The sequence below is a fragment of the Durio zibethinus genome, chromosome 15 (assembly GCF_047325235.1).
Source record: "Durio zibethinus cultivar Kanyao isolate XHJ-2024 chromosome 15, ASM4732523v1, whole genome shotgun sequence".
Lineage (NCBI taxonomy): Eukaryota > Viridiplantae > Streptophyta > Magnoliopsida > Malvales > Malvaceae > Durio > Durio zibethinus.
This window is the reverse complement of record NC_143176.1, coordinates 22,787,661-22,803,401: the sequence shown is the minus strand read 5'-3', so window position 1 is coordinate 22,803,401 and position 15,741 is coordinate 22,787,661. Positions and strand designations below refer to the sequence as shown.

The 15,741-nt window shown below is 32.3% G+C and overlaps 1 protein-coding gene and 1 pseudogene across 10 annotated transcripts; both read right to left on the bottom strand.

The window, feature by feature from the left end:
* Positions 1-261: 261 nt before the first annotated feature.
* On the bottom strand, positions 262-2,729 carry LOC111301869 (high affinity nitrate transporter 2.3-like; annotated as a pseudogene). The gene is made up of 3 exons (XR_016328357.1): positions 1,269-2,729; positions 1,073-1,188; positions 262-970 (listed from the first exon to the last, which is right to left on the bottom strand). The product of XR_016328357.1 is annotated as a high affinity nitrate transporter 2.3-like (transcript).
* A 133-nt stretch (positions 2,730-2,862) lies between these two features.
* On the bottom strand, positions 2,863-6,219 carry LOC111301472 (SNF1-related protein kinase regulatory subunit beta-3-like). Of its 9 annotated transcripts, none has more exons than XM_022897155.2 (5): positions 6,050-6,203; positions 5,692-5,818; positions 4,872-4,984; positions 3,620-3,715; positions 2,863-3,544 (listed from the first exon to the last, which is right to left on the bottom strand). In XM_022897155.2, exons 4-5 carry the CDS (start codon positions 3,644-3,646, stop codon positions 3,218-3,220), a joined length of 354 nt encoding a protein of 117 aa, XP_022752890.1. In that variant the 5' UTR covers positions 3,647-3,715; positions 4,872-4,984; positions 5,692-5,818; positions 6,050-6,203; the 3' UTR covers positions 2,863-3,217. The 9 variants fall into 9 exon arrangements, with proteins under 9 accessions (XP_022752890.1, XP_022752889.1, XP_089601059.1 ...); XM_022897154.2 differs by lacking the exon at positions 4,872-4,984 and adding an exon at positions 4,124-4,225; XM_089744933.1 differs by having other exon boundaries at positions 5,692-5,757; positions 6,050-6,202.
* Positions 6,220-15,741: the final 9,522 nt, after the last annotated feature.

Below are 15,741 nucleotides of genomic sequence, written 5' to 3'. Positions count from 1 at the left end.
ATATTATAATAAGTGAAAGAATCCTACTTAAATATAAGATAACAAAATGTGAGACAGTACCACTTTAACGTATTTTACACTACAATAGATCTTTATGTTTATAATTCTAGAATACCTTGACATGTTCTATAATTGCAGCCAATTCTCTTTGGGATCTTAAATTTAATTTGTTACCACTAAGCCTCATAAAAATAGTATTTTTTGTCTGTCAGGTTGAGTTAAACTAATGCATTATGATAATCAAGATGACTTATCGTCCCATTTTTATTGAGAAAACCAAAATTTCAATGCAGATACGGGTCTATATTCTTCATTAACAATCAAAGTACAAAGAAAGAGAAAGTACAAAAAGCCAATTTTTATACACTGGCTTGCTGAAATGGATTTTCTAACTTCATAATTCATCTGATAGCTCATAAATTACAGAGTGAAAAAGTAAAAGGGGGAAATTAATAGAACAAGTCTGTAATTAATACTACAGCAGAGCAGTTATTTCCCCCATCGAGGAAAATGCAACAGGGCTACAGGAATTGTGCAAACCACAGCCATAGCAGCCATCAAAGAAAGACCTGTGGCTGTTGATAATCTTGAGCTAGAGAAAAACAATAGCTGTGTCGATCCAGAACCCAAGTTCCCTCCTGCGCCAGTTAGGCCTGATATTAATCCCAAGGATCGTCGAGAAACAAACGGGACTACCCCAAAAGTTGCTCTACAAGCAGCTTGAATCCCAAGAGATAAGCATCATTGCCAAGACAGCAATTGGAAGTGAACCAGCACGACCAAGCCAGATGCAGAAGACACCTTCTAGAGTTTGGAAGAACCAAAGGATCCATAGCCTGCCTCTCATGTCAAACAATCTTCCTGCCATATCAGAGGCATAACCGCCAAAGAGATGGGCAAAGAAGTTGGCCATGCCAAAGCTAGCGGCTATAGTCCCAGGCTCCCAGCAGTGAGAAGCTCAAGATTAAATCTGTTGCACATAAAAAATAATAATAATAAAAAAATCATATCGTTATGGCTGGTTCGTCATTTGTGACATAAAGGGACAGAAGATATATGGTCCGGATAGTACCTGTAATAAAAATATCCTGATAAGACATTGTTAACAGTCAATTCAATGCCCGTAGAAAACCCATAAAGGAGGAAAAAGATCCACGTTCTGTAGTTTGTGATGTCGTATCGAAATATCTGATCAAGAAAAGCAAATCAGCACCATATATCGTTGGATCATATGAAGTTATAAGAGAGTGGTATTAAAAAAACTTTACCTTGGAGAACTTATCTTTGGCAACTTCACCCTTCTTCCGTAGAGCACTAAGGTTTCCATCAGGCAAGTCTTGGCCAAGAGTTAGAACCAAGATACCTATAATGACATGATGAAAACACCCAGGAATGAAAAAGGCAATCCTCCAGGCAGTGAATTGAGTTGCACCAGCTAGCCTGAGTAAATGATAAGCTAAGGGCATCAAGAGTTGAGTGACTCCACCGCCCATAACACCCCATCCACCTGCACATCCATTGACAAGCCCTATAATCTTGCCATTGAACATTATTGTTGTCCAATACTGACATGACACATGTTGCAAGGCAAAATCCGATCATAACCGGGCGGCTAAGTATCCCTGGGCACCAGAAACAAAAGACATGCTGAATACAGTTGGGGCTGATAGCATTAGAAGAAATGCAGTTCCATATCTTGGACCAATTAGGTCACAAACGGCACCTATCACTAGCCTGGAGAAAATGCTTCCTGAAACGGAAGCAAGCCCAGCATTGCCAATATCTACTGGTTTTAAATCAAGATTATCACGAATGATGGGAATAAGGGGTGTTGCTGCAAAAGTAGAGATAAAAGAGATGAAAAAGGAGATCCCAGCTAGGTGAAAGGTTCTCATGTGAGGTTTAGCAAAGGAAAAGACTTCGAAAACTGTGGCCCTATGCTCTGAATCAACAAGCAGAGCAAATTTGGCCATGGTATCAATTGGGAAAGCACTAGATGATGCAACTGAGGAGGCAAAACTTTGTTCTCTACCCGTTACTCCATGCATGGAAGTCCCTAAGGTACCTTCATTTTGAGCCATTTTTTCAATGTTTTTGTTTTAGAAGAAAATACGCAAAGAAAATAGGAAAGTCTCTTGATGTTGCTTGATTGAGGGTACTTGGGTGATATGATATTTATGATTGAACTAAGTTCTAATTAACTTTAAAAACCATTTGGGTACAGTTCTCTTTCTTATCTTGACACTTTTGTTTCAAACAAAGAAATTAAAAACACAAGTTAGCGTTTAAGTGGATAATATAACAGTTACTTGCATGAAAATAGGAAAAGAAATGGGAATGATAACAACCACAACCGATAGATAAGCTTATCAAAACAGAATATATATAAGCACTCAACCATAAGAATCCAGCTCAAGATTATATCAAGAGGCCAGATTATATCAAGGGGCCAGAAAGTTTGAACTATGATCAATATATTATCATGCAGAGATGGCACTGACTTATGCAACTCCAAAATATATGGAAAACATTGTTTGAATGCTTTTGTTTGCGTTTGGAAGATAGTACCCACCGTAAACCAATATAATATTGTATGAAATATTTCTCAGATTTCATGCATCCAACCAATTCCAAATGCATATCAACTAATAAACAAACACATTTCATCTATTTTGATCAATCTCAGAACAAAAAGAAAATTGAAGAATGAAGATAAGCTTGAGGGTAGTCGGCTCATCTCGAAGCACCTGTTTCTATCAAAGGTTGATAGCTGGTAAACGGATGATTCAGGTGTTAGCAATATAAAAGTTTTCTCATGTAATTAAAAATAACATAAAGCTATTTTATAATGGCAAATGGAAATTGGCAGGCATACCCATCAAAATGAACCAATCGATTAATCCAATGTCCACAAATACAAGAGCTGTAAGTTTAGTACCATACTTAGCTAGCAAACAAGCTCACAACACCATAAATACTGGTTAAAAAGAATAACGAGAAAGCTTTATATGTATAGCAACTCGACCTTCACAACATAACTGATATTTCAAGTCAAATGTTAACTTTCAGGTTCAATGGACAACCCCTAAGTCATCAACTACCGTGAAACCAAGAAATATTCTCAGCTAATTCGGTATTTAAGTCTATTGCAACTAATTCCATCACAAGGGCAAACCACCAACCAATCCGATGAGAAGGTCTATTCTCTATTCATATTTTAAGTACTGGCACTCCCCCTTCTCGGAACTGGTTTGTATAGCACAACAGTAACATACTTAGAAAGGAAGCGGTGAGTGAATCCAAGTGCCACAACAGATCTTGGTGCCTCCGGGTTTTCAATGTAAAGGTGATTTAGAATCACATTTTCTGGCGAAGGAAGATCCTCAGAAGCATTCATGCTTGCGGGGTAGCTAAGCAAGGTACGATGCAGGTGTGGAGGAACAATTGGTGGGTCCCGTGCATCATCTTCATTCCCAGGGTACACATTATTATAACTTGAATCAGGTGATCTTGGCACTTCAAACCCCATGACAGTTGGTTCATCCTGCACAAAAGACGGCATGTTTAAACTCTTCAAATTTTTAATAGTCCAAATAATCACCAAGATTCCATGGCTTACTTGATCTTCACCAAATTGTTTATTCATACTGAGAAGTGACACGAGAGGCTAACAGGGCCAAATCATAAATAGAGCAATATCATAACACAAGTGAGCCTGAAATAAAGCAATTATTTCTAATGTAAGCATTTCAAAGTTTAACAAAGCAACATTTAAAATTAACAACTAAAGAAACATACAAACACCTATAATTTTACAAAGAAAAACAACCATGAAAATTTCAAGAAGGCCCAATCAAACAAGAATGAGCAATACTGAAACATCTTGTCCGAATGAAAGTTTGCCCAGGCCAACTAAACCCCGTTTCTTTGCAGTCAAGAATATAAAAGATGAGGCTTTAAGATCATCAGCTATCTTGAATTGATTTCTATAAGACTAGAAAACACATTCTGGCTCCTACAGAGTTCAGTATGCAAAATGCAAATCATCTGAAGTCGCTACTAGCATGTTTGTTAATATGGAGCTGAGAAACATCTAACTTATCTGTGTTTAAGCCCCACATACTCGGATCAAAAAATTAGTCCCAAAGTCTTCATTTCATCCAAATCAAAGAACAGCAAATGGATAGTGCTAAATCTGATAACCACAATTCTCGCTGATGGATTCCTAAACAAGTGTCATAACATCTAAATCAGAGAATCCAAAATTCTTTGAGCATTAATCAGATTTTGTTTCATTCTTCATGAAGCATAAATATTACTAGTAGTTAAGCTAGCCAGAAATTGCAGATCGTGAGATAAACTACACAGCAATCAGACCACTCAACAAATTTCCTACTGTGAATAGCAAGTGCAGAAGACAGCAAAATGCAGCACAGCCACCTTGTAAAAGAATGAAGCATGTGAACTAAGATGACTGCGGGATAAAGTTTCAAAACAGATTGCAGAGAAAATGGAAAAATAAAAAAAAGCTATGGTTCATTAACACCAACAGAAATGTGACAAAAAGATTAGACTATATCCCAAATTCCTAATAAGGAGGGGGGAGGACAGAGAATGAATCATATGTGATGCTGTAGATACTAGAATCAGATGGGTCACTATCATAAGCAAAAGCCATTCAACATAAGCATCAAGAATGGTCAAAGTATCTTAAGTTGTCTGAGAAACAACGAATCATTTAGAGAGTATGAGAAAAGCATATTTACCTAGCCCACGGGAAACATAACAAAGGTAACAGTCACACAGATGAATCTTCTTTTTTAGTAAAAATGTACTTATAGATGACATTCAAATGTATTTTACAGGTTCACCTGTGAACTAAAATGTATTCATCTTTAACAGGCAAATCCATGTCTGTTCATTGATGCCAGGTCTTTATCCAGAAAATATGTCTTTAAGGCTTCTAAATGGAATCATCCACAACCTACCACAAATAGTTTATAATCATTTCAAAGATCTTTTTATATAAGCAATAAAATTCAGTCTTATTTAAGAACATTAGAAAAACATTGTTGTTTTTGATAGAAGAGCTCTGTGATAAATTAAAGGATTCAAATATATCCTGGTTTTATTTCAATGCAACAAGAGAGATATCTTTTGGCATTAAGTCAGAATCAAAGCCACATTGCCAAACTTTGGATGGTAAAATAATAGGGGACCCGGAATCTCTATACTTAAGATTTCCTTTACCACAAACATCTGTTGAGGTTATTGCATCAACAACCAAAGCTCCAAAGCCAGAACTTATAAAGTTCTGTTCATATATTCTATTGAATTGTTCTATACAATTTCATAGCTTGATAGGCAACAAAATCCCCACAAGTCTGTGAAGCATCAATTCTACACAACTACTAAACGTGCCCTTATGCAATCACTCTTAGGGCATTGTCTAACCAATGTTTATAAAAAGAGTGCTATAACATTGAGAACATAAATATCTTCAAAGCATACAATGCAGAGCTATCCACATATCTTATTCGAACCCAAAGAAAACAGCTCAATTAAAGCATTAAAAGAAACAGCAGACACAAGATAAAATTCCACAGAAGGCTACAAAGAAGAAACAAAAGTCCTTACAACATTAAAGCCAGAGAAATTAACTTGTTGAATAACAATAAACAAGAGACTGACCCGATTTGATAGTGGCCCAATCCCCTTCAATCACCGAAATCCCAGCTTTTCAACACCACGTCTCTCCTTAAAAAACCAAAATTTACAGCAAATCAATTGAATAATTTATCACTGTCAGCAAGCTTACCTGCAAAACTAAAGCAAACCCAGATTAAATCAAATGCAACCCATTAAAATCTTAGCAAAAAAAAAACCCAACAATTTAAACCCCTAAAATTCACTGAAAACCTATAAGAAAATAAAATTCAGCTCAAAGAAAACAAAAACAAGATGGGGTTTCAAGAAATAAGAAATAAGAAATAAAAGATACCAGACTGTGAAAAGAAGAGAAAAAAAATACATAGAAAGAATGGCTTACCCTGAGAAAAAAGAGAAAATTTTCCAGAAGAAAAATAAAGGGAAAAAATAAGTTATTGTTGGAGAAAACCACAAAAATAATAGAGTAGCTAGTGGTGAGGGAATCCGCCACAAGAATCTGCCATGAATATTGGTTTACTATGCATCAATCAATGATAATAAAATAGAAGATAAACAAAATTTCCCCTTTATGGGTCTGGGGTTTTTGGTCATTTACTAGAGAATAACATGAAGGCCCCAAATTTGGACTGTAGCCCAAGCTCATTTCTCCTAATATATTACACCCAAGACCAAGAATGGCAACGAGTTCAAGCCCAAATTTTCTATTTGAGCTATTAGGCTAACCCAATAGTGGATGGATCTGGGGTTGATCGGCTAACCATGGGAGCTTGATCCAAAGCACCAGTAAAGCTTGTACGGTGATCAGAGATTGTTCAGTTTTTGGTATCTTCCTGTACAATTATTGTTTGAACGGAAGAATATAGTGGACCAACCAACTAAGGTAATTTTATTTTTTTTCAGAGACAGGATGTATTATTAATTCAAAATCAATTGGTTTGAATTAACATGAAATCTCATATAACACATATTCAATATCCAAATTTCTTGATGTGAGAAGTTTACCTAATGTGAAGCGTGAGTCCCATTTAGCTGAAATGTTCAGACACTACTTTTGATAAGTTTATCGCTGGCGGCTTATAGGGGCAAAGAGATCATATATTTTATATTTTCAGTTTAAAGATAAAATATGCTATTAATTCAAAATCAATTGGTTTGAGTTCACGTGAAACTTCATATAAACCATAGTACACACACCCAAACTTCCCAACATGGGAAGCCACAGGTAATTTTGAGATGTAGTCCTGCTTTCATTTTGATGTTTCAATAATTGATGCCAATAAATAAGGGTAGCAAGCATGGATGTAAGGAAGAAGCATGCTATCACAAATAATTCATTTTCGTCCACTTCACTCTAGAGCTATATATATATATATATATATATATATTGTTTTCCTTTTAGTATGTGTTTCACTCAATTTTATATCTCCCCTTGCGTTATGAAAGGTATATATCGACTAATCATCATTACTTCTGAATGTGTCATCCACAATGGCTTGAAAAACAGCCGAATTTCAAACGAATTCTTTGTTCTTATTATCTTATTTGGATTGCCTGGTGATTAAGCTTAAATTGTCCATCACCATTCCTTTGGATGGGTACAATCTAAGAATGATACATTGTCATACGCCTAGAAACTGATTTCCAGGACGAATACAATTGGTGGATTGTAGCGAACACACTTCACTATTTTCCATAACTATTATCTCACTCTCCTGTTTGCATGGAAGTCTACAAAGTACAGCTAATCCACCCAAGAAATTATTCCATGCTGACACAGTACAAGTTAATAATATATGTATATGTATATATATAGATATATATATATATATATATATAAATAAAGGAGGATCAAGTAGTCTTGTTCTTGAAACCTGGTAGGGGCTAGCTTTTATTCCTCATGATTCCAAGTTGCTATTTTATTAAAAGTTTTGCTAGGACTTGGAACAGCTGATTAATTTGTCAGAAACAACAAGAGGAGCATAAATTAACCACCACCCCCGGCCCCTCCCCTGGATACGGGCTGGTTCCTTGAAATGCATCTTCATTTGCACCATAAAATCCAAAGAAGAGATTGTGCCCTGATGTCAAGATGCAATACGATCATATTATTTTGAAGTAAACTCAAAAATAATATGAAACTTTTTTTTTAATCATTCTAATATTTTTTAATAAATTGATATAGTCTGTCAAGTAAAATCTATATCATTAATCTAACTAATAATACATCTCTATATATCCAAATACAAACTATATGAAAATATAAAACTGTTTTATAAGATCTCATTGACCAATATTGTCTTCAAAGACTAAGTAATCTTTCTCATTTGATCTTCTAACTTTTACAAAATTAAACAAATTTATTATTTACTCATCTGTAAAGAAAAAGTAAAAGAAGAATGAGAATGAGCAAACCACAGCTCAGTAAGTATAGGCTCACATACCTTATCAGATCAAGCATCGTCTTTATACATATTATATAGATCATTCAAAATACTCATCAAATCATAATGTCAAAACATTCTAAAAATCATAATTATGTCAAATATTTTCAATCAATATCAAAACATGTCAATTCATGAATTATGAATCATAAATCATGGTTAAATGCATATTTCATACAAATCATGGATCAATCTTTAAAATCATAATAAATCATCATTATCATTTATTTATCGTTAGCTATGGTCACTATTATAACCCGTGACATTGGTCGTATCAACAATTTCACTCTAATGACCATTGCTAACTATTATAATCCACTAGCCATGACCTTATGCTGACTACTATAATCCATTAGCAGGGCTGTATGATCATGTCTATGCTAACTATTATAACCCATTAGCCAGGATTGTAGAACTAGTTCTGGTGTCGATGATCCCACTTTTCAGGGATGTAAAAACGTAATTATCATAAAATCATTCCTTAAACATAAATCATTTTCTCATTTCATTCATAAGCATGATCCATCATTTATATAGAAAAACACAAAATAATCATATGCTTGGTCCTATTTTCATATATAAAAAATAATGAAATAAAATATTTACTCATTAAGAAACACATATATATATATATACATAAGTTCAAAAACAAGTAAAGTGTATGAAATTCTACTTATCTTTTTTTAATTTCATTATTTAGTTTTTTTTTCATAATAATTAATGGCTTATTCAAGATAATTTCAATATAACAGTAATTAATCAACCCATTTGAGACCACTTATACCAAAACAACTAAGTTAAACAAGAAATAACTCAAGTAACTAATTTTGGCAGCTTGCATTACTTTCACTAAAATGACTATATCTCACGATATCCAACTTAGAATTAAAATCCTTTTAATGCTTTAAAAACTAGACTCGATAAGGTTTCTAACCATATATGGTCCATTTTGTGATTCCTTGCGGATTAATTATAACAATTTTTGAAATCCACATCATATGTTGTTATCAGACAGCCTGTATACCTTTTCATAAAAATTACATATTTATTCATAGGAAACTCCAAATTCAATTCAGCTTATTCTGTTGGAAAGTAGACTCAATATGCTTTCCAAACATATATGGCTTAATCTATAAATCCTTGTATAAAAACTAAGACAATTTTTGAAATTCAACCCTGATGCTACTACCTTATAGCCTGCATATCTTTAAGTAAAAATTAGACAACTCTTCATAAAAAATTCAGATTCGACTTTTATTTATTTCATTAGAAAGTAGATTCAACATGCTTTCCAACGCTATATAATAATCATAGCAATAATTTATCCATTGATACAAAATCCTATTTTAATTCACTATTATAGATTATAAAATCTCATCTAAAAATAAAATTTCTCATTTAATCTTTAAAAATTTAAATCCCCACTTTCAGCCTTTAAACTCCATTCAATAATCATTAATAAATCTTAAAGACATGAAATAAATAAAGTCCAGTAATTTACTAAAATAGATCATGAAGATTAATGAAAGATTTCATAATTTTCTTGATTTTTCTTTCAAAACTTTAACTCTATATAATAGCAATCAACATGATATTTTTTTTTTAAATAAAAAGATAGTATATACTCACCTTTAGGAGATTAACTTGATTTTAGCCTCTACTTTTGAATCACCAACTTGATTTTTCATATTCCCTAATCTTAAAGAAAATGAAAAAGAAAGACTCTTATTTTCTTTCTGTTTCTCAATAGCTAAGTTTTTTTTTCATTTAATATATCAGTCCTTTTTTTTACTAATTAATCTCTTAATAAACTGATGGGCTTTGGTATTAGTCTAGCCCAATTATTATTTGGGCTGGGGTATCACATACATATATACAAATAATCCCGCATTGACGATAAAATAAAAATTTAAGAGATTTTCGATCTAAAAAACTATGAAATGGGTCAAATTAATATTATTGCCAAGCATAGCATATGGGAATTATTGTTAGACTTTGTGATTTTCCTATAGTAGAATAATAGTTTTAGAAATTTTTTCATCACTAATGTTAACTTTTTGAAATCTTATAATGGTGTCAGTTGTTTAGTCAAAAACCATATGAAACTCGTTTGAAACAAGGAGACATATCTTAACTATTACATCTAATGTTTTTGTATAAATGATATGATAGTCAAATGAAGTACTAAACTGTGTTCCTAGCTCATATCTCTTATTTTGCTCTCTATGGTGCTCATTTCATTTTTTTTTTCTCAGTATCATAGCATGGTATCAGAGTATTAGAAATGATCTTAAAGGCTATAAGTTAGAGTGCAAATCAAAAAAATTTCCTTTTTTAAAACCTTAAAACCTTTAGAACCTGTTACAATTTTGCATCTCTATCACCTCTTATTTTTACAGAAAAAATTATCCCATTTGGTCAGTAAAAATGAAGTCATATTTGAGAGTATTTGATTTATGGAAAGTAATGGAAACAGTGAGAGATCCATTACCCTTAAGAGCAAATCCAACAATTGCTCAAATTAAATAACATAGTAAGGAAGTTTCAAAAGATACAAAGCTTTATCTTGCATCCATTTAGCTATGTTAGATATGATTTTTATAAGAATAATGACTTGTGAAACAACCAAAGAAGCATGAGACAAACTTAAAGAAGAATTCCATGGGAGTGATAGAACAAGGCAAATTCAAGTGCTCAACTTATGGAGGGAGTTTAAGGTTTTAAAGATAAAAGACACTGAGACTGTCAAAAAGTATTTTGATAGACTCATAAAGGTGATTAACCAACTAAGGTTGCATAAAGAAGAATTGTCATATAAAAGAATTATTGAAAAGGTGCTTGTAAGTGTTCATGAGAGGTTTAAATCAAAGATTTCCTCTCTGAAATATTTAAAAGATCTATCTAAGCTTGTTTTGATAGAAGTTATGAATGTTTTTTAAGCTTTGAAACAAATAAAAGCTATCAGACTTGAAGAAGCATCAAAAGAAGCCTTTCAAGCAAGGTTAAAAAAAAACATGCAATCAATAATAAAGGTAAAAAGTAATCTAAAGTAAAAAAAAAATAGATGGCAATAAATGGAAAGATAAGAGAGGAAGGTATCCACTTTGTCTTTAATTCAAAAAGAAAAATCACACTGGGAACTACTGCTGGTTTAGGCTTGAAGTTAAATGTAGAGTATGCAACTAGCTTGGTTATGTGGAAAAAATTTGTAAAAACAAAGCAAACTAGTAAGGACCACAAGCTTAAGTTACTGAAAACCATGAAAAATATGAGGAAAAGTTTTTTATTGCTACATTTTATGCAACTAATAGTAGCAAAAAAGTTTGATTGGTAGGTAGTGGTTGCACCCATCACATGACCCATGATGCTAGCATCTTCAAGGAGCTAGATAATTTCTACATCTCAAAAATGAAGATTGACAATTGGGAATATGTTGATGTCAAAGTAAAATGTGTTGTTGCAATAAAGACTCCCTTAGGTACAAAACTCATTTATGATGTGTTGTTTGTGCTAGAAATGAGTCAAAGGACAAATGCTTGAAAAAAATTATGTCCTACATTTTAAAAACATGTCTTGCATCATATTTGATCCATCTAGTTGTGAATTGATGTTAACAAAGATGAAATAAAAAAGTTTTTCAATTGAGTGGAAACAAACAAAAATGCATGCTTACTTCAGTGCAGTAGATGATTTTGATTTATAGCACAAAAGGCTAGGCCACTTTAGTTATTCAACTTTGAAGAACATGTATGTGAATAACTTGGTTCAAAATTTATGTAGCATACATGATAAAAATGATATATGTGATGTATGTCAATATGACAAGCAAAAGAAGCTGTCATTTCCACCTAAAACAAATTTAAAAGCTTAAAAAAAGTTACGACTGATGCATACTGATGTGTATGGTCCAATGAAGACACCATATTTGAAAGACAACAAATATTTTCTATTATTTATTAATGAATTTACAAAGATATGTTGAGTCTTTTTCTTAAAGCAAAAATCATAGGTGTTTATTGCATTTCAAAATTTTAAGTTTTTGGTTAAAAAGTAAGCTGACTGTCAAATTCTAAAGCTCAGGTCTAATAATGGAGTTGAGTACACCTCATGGGAATTTAATAAGTTCTGCGAGCAAGCTAGGATTGAATATCAACTAATTATTTGTTATACTCCTCAACAAAATGGTGTGAGTCACAAGAAAAATAAATAATCATAGAAATGACGAGGGGTCTATTGTTTAAAAAGAACCAACTTAAGATATTTTAGACTGAGACAGTTAATACCTCAGTTTATTTGTTGAATATATTGCCTACAAGAGCATTGCAAGGCAAAACTCCTTATGATGCATGGCATAGAGTAAAGCCTTCAGTTGAGCATATTAAAATATATGGTTGTGTTTGCTATGTTCATATACCCGATGTCAAAAGGGATAAATTAAATCAAAAGGCAAAAGTTAAGATATTTATGAGGTACAGTAACAATTCTAAAAGGTTATAAAATCTATAATGTAAAATTTGAAAAAAAATCTTTGTTAGCAGAAATGTGAAGTTGGATGAGCTAGCAAGTTGGAATTGAGAGAAAGAAGAAACCATAACCTCTAGTCAATCTAAAGTTCGTTAGGAACAACATGAAGAACCTGAAAATGATACTAAAGTTTCAATCAAAGGCATAAAAACTATAGAGGAGATCTATGTCAGATGTAATCTAGTTGCTTTAAAACCTTTAAGCTATGATGATGCTGTAAAAGTAAATGATTAGAGGGCTGCTATGAAGGAGGAGATCAATATGATATAGAAAAATAAAACCTGATAACTTATTGATAGATCATGTAATCAAAAGGAGATTGGAGTAAAATGCATTTACAGAAACAAACTAAATCCAGATGGTTCAGTAAACAAACTTAAAGTCAGATTAGTTGTTAAAGGTTATTCACAACAACAAGATGTTAATTTTTCAAACACCTTTGCTCCCATGGCAAGACATGATAAATCAAAATTTTAGTAGCCTTGGCAGCTAAAATGGGATGAAAAATTTATCATTGAGATGTGAAATTAGCATTCTTGAATGGATTGCTTAAAAAAGATATTTATGTTGAGTAACCAGAAGGTTTTTACATTGTAGGTAATGAAGATAAAGTCTACAAGCTTTACAAAACTTTTTATGGCCTAAAACAAGCACCAAGGGCTTGATACAACATAATTGATGCCTATTTCCTATAAGAAAGCTTTAAAATAAGTGAAAGTGAAGCTACTCTACATGTAAAAAGGTCTGAAACTGAAGTGCAGCTTATCGTGTCATTATATGTGGATGACTTGTTAGTCATAGATGGTGATGAATGTTCTCTGAAGCAATTTAAGTTGAATATGAAAAAAGAGTTTGAGATGTTCGGTTTAGGTGAAATAGATATTTTCTTAGAATGGACATCTATCAAGATGATATCAGGACTTTCATTGCACAAAAGAAATATGCTTTGGAGATCTTGAAAAAATTCAATATAAAAAAGTGCAAATCAGTGGCTACACCATTAGTGGCTAATGAAAAATTATCAAAGAATAACATGGCAAGCAGGGTTGATGCTTCTGTATACAAAAGCTTAATTGGGATTTTGTTGTATTTTTCAGCCACTAGACCTAATATAATGTACTCGGCAAGTTTACTTTCAAGATTTATGCAATCTCTTAGTCAAGTTCACTATGGTATGGCTAAAAGAGTTTTGAGATATATCATAGGTACAGTTGATTATGAAATATAGTACTTAAAGAATGAAAGTAATAAGCTTGAAGGATATGCAGATAGTGACTAGGTATGAAGTGTGGATGATTAAAAAGCACTTCAAGTTATGTTTTTTCTTTTGGCAGTGGTGTTTTCTCCTAAAATTCAAAAAAGCAAGATGTGGTGGTTTAATCTTTAGCTGAAGCTGAGTATGTTTCTACTGCAGTAGTAGCTAATCAAACGATTTGGCTTAAACAAGTTTTGAAATATTTGGAGTAATACCAGAATGAAGCTACTATAATATGAATTGACAACAAATCTGTTATAGCTATCACAAAGAATCTAGTGCAACATGGCAGAACTAAGCACATTAATGTGAAATTTTATGTAGTTAGAGAAGTTAAAAAACTTGGTGTAGTAAATTTAATGCACTGTAACTTTGAGTACCAAATTCCTGACATAATGACCAAAGATCTTCTAAAAGCAATGTTTGAATTTCTTGGGGCTAATCTTGGAGTTTCAAAGAAAAATCTCAATGAAAAGTGTTAGACATTGAGATTTTCTTATAGTAGGATTATAGCTTTGGAAATTTATCCATCACTAATGTTAACTTTTTGAAATCTTGTAATGGTGTCAATTGTTTAGTCAAAAACCATGTGAAACTCCTTTGAAACAATGAGACATATTTTAACTATTACATCTAATATTTTTGTATAAATGATATGATAATGAAATGAAGTACTAAAGTATGTTCCTCACTGATATCTCTTATTTTGGTCTTGACAATGCTCATTTCATTTTTCTCTTTCTCAATATCAAAACAATTATCACTTTTTTCTTCTAGTTCATAAGTGATTTATTGAATTTCAAATACAAACCCTACAAAATTAAGGAAAATTGAAGTTTTCTGCAAACCCTAAGTACATTAGCCATAGGAGTGTCTTGGCAATGGCAATTGGCTCTTTTGTTGGCTTGATAACGGATATAAAAGATTGATGAATGGGACCAATTACGCTTCATGTACTCTTTAACAAGACAATGACATCTACAATATATAACTTGAATTTGAAAAGTAAAAAAAAAAAATCAAAGTACAATCTTTTTCAATATAAAATCTTCAAAATCAAACTTTTTAACTACTTGCCTCTCTCCATGACCCTTTCTCAGTTTTCGCCATTTGAACCACCGTGCTTCCCACTTGACACTTCCTCCCCCACACTTCCTTATTTCTTTTTCTTCCTTCAAGTAAGCATTCGAACCACATAACTTTCTCAACCCTTTCTTTTCTCAAAATTCTTTCAAACTTCAACTTTTATCACCATCTTTGTAAATTAAATATTACTTAGTACTACTAACAAGAAAAAAGTTTATTAAATTTATAAACCAATATTCTTTTTAAAGTCATTAAAATGCGAGGCACAGGTGTTCATGCAAGTTTGTACTGCATGCAAGACGTAATAAAATTTGTTACTTTTCGTGTATGATTTCTTGGTTTTCTTTTGCTTCACAATTCGTAATAATGTAGAATGAGGATGTTATGTAATGAGTCAGTTGATTGAAGGAAGCGAAATCAGAGAAATGAAAGATCAAAATAGAGAGAAGAGAAAGTTTTAAAAAATAGAATGAAATTGTAAATTTTCATTCACATTCTTCAATCGCGTGTACAAAGTGATTATATTCAATCTATGTGCTGACATCATAATTCTAAAATTTATCCAATAAAAATTTAGCACATAGTAATAATAATTCAATAATCAACTAATTATTTTTATTCTGTCAACTCTTATAATAGTTTCCCAACATCCTCATTTTTATTGCTTCTTATTATGTGACTGATTCAAATATTTTATCATCTTTTTATAATTAATTTCTTCCTTTATTTTAACATTTTCAGCCAACTCAATTTTTTGTCTACCTC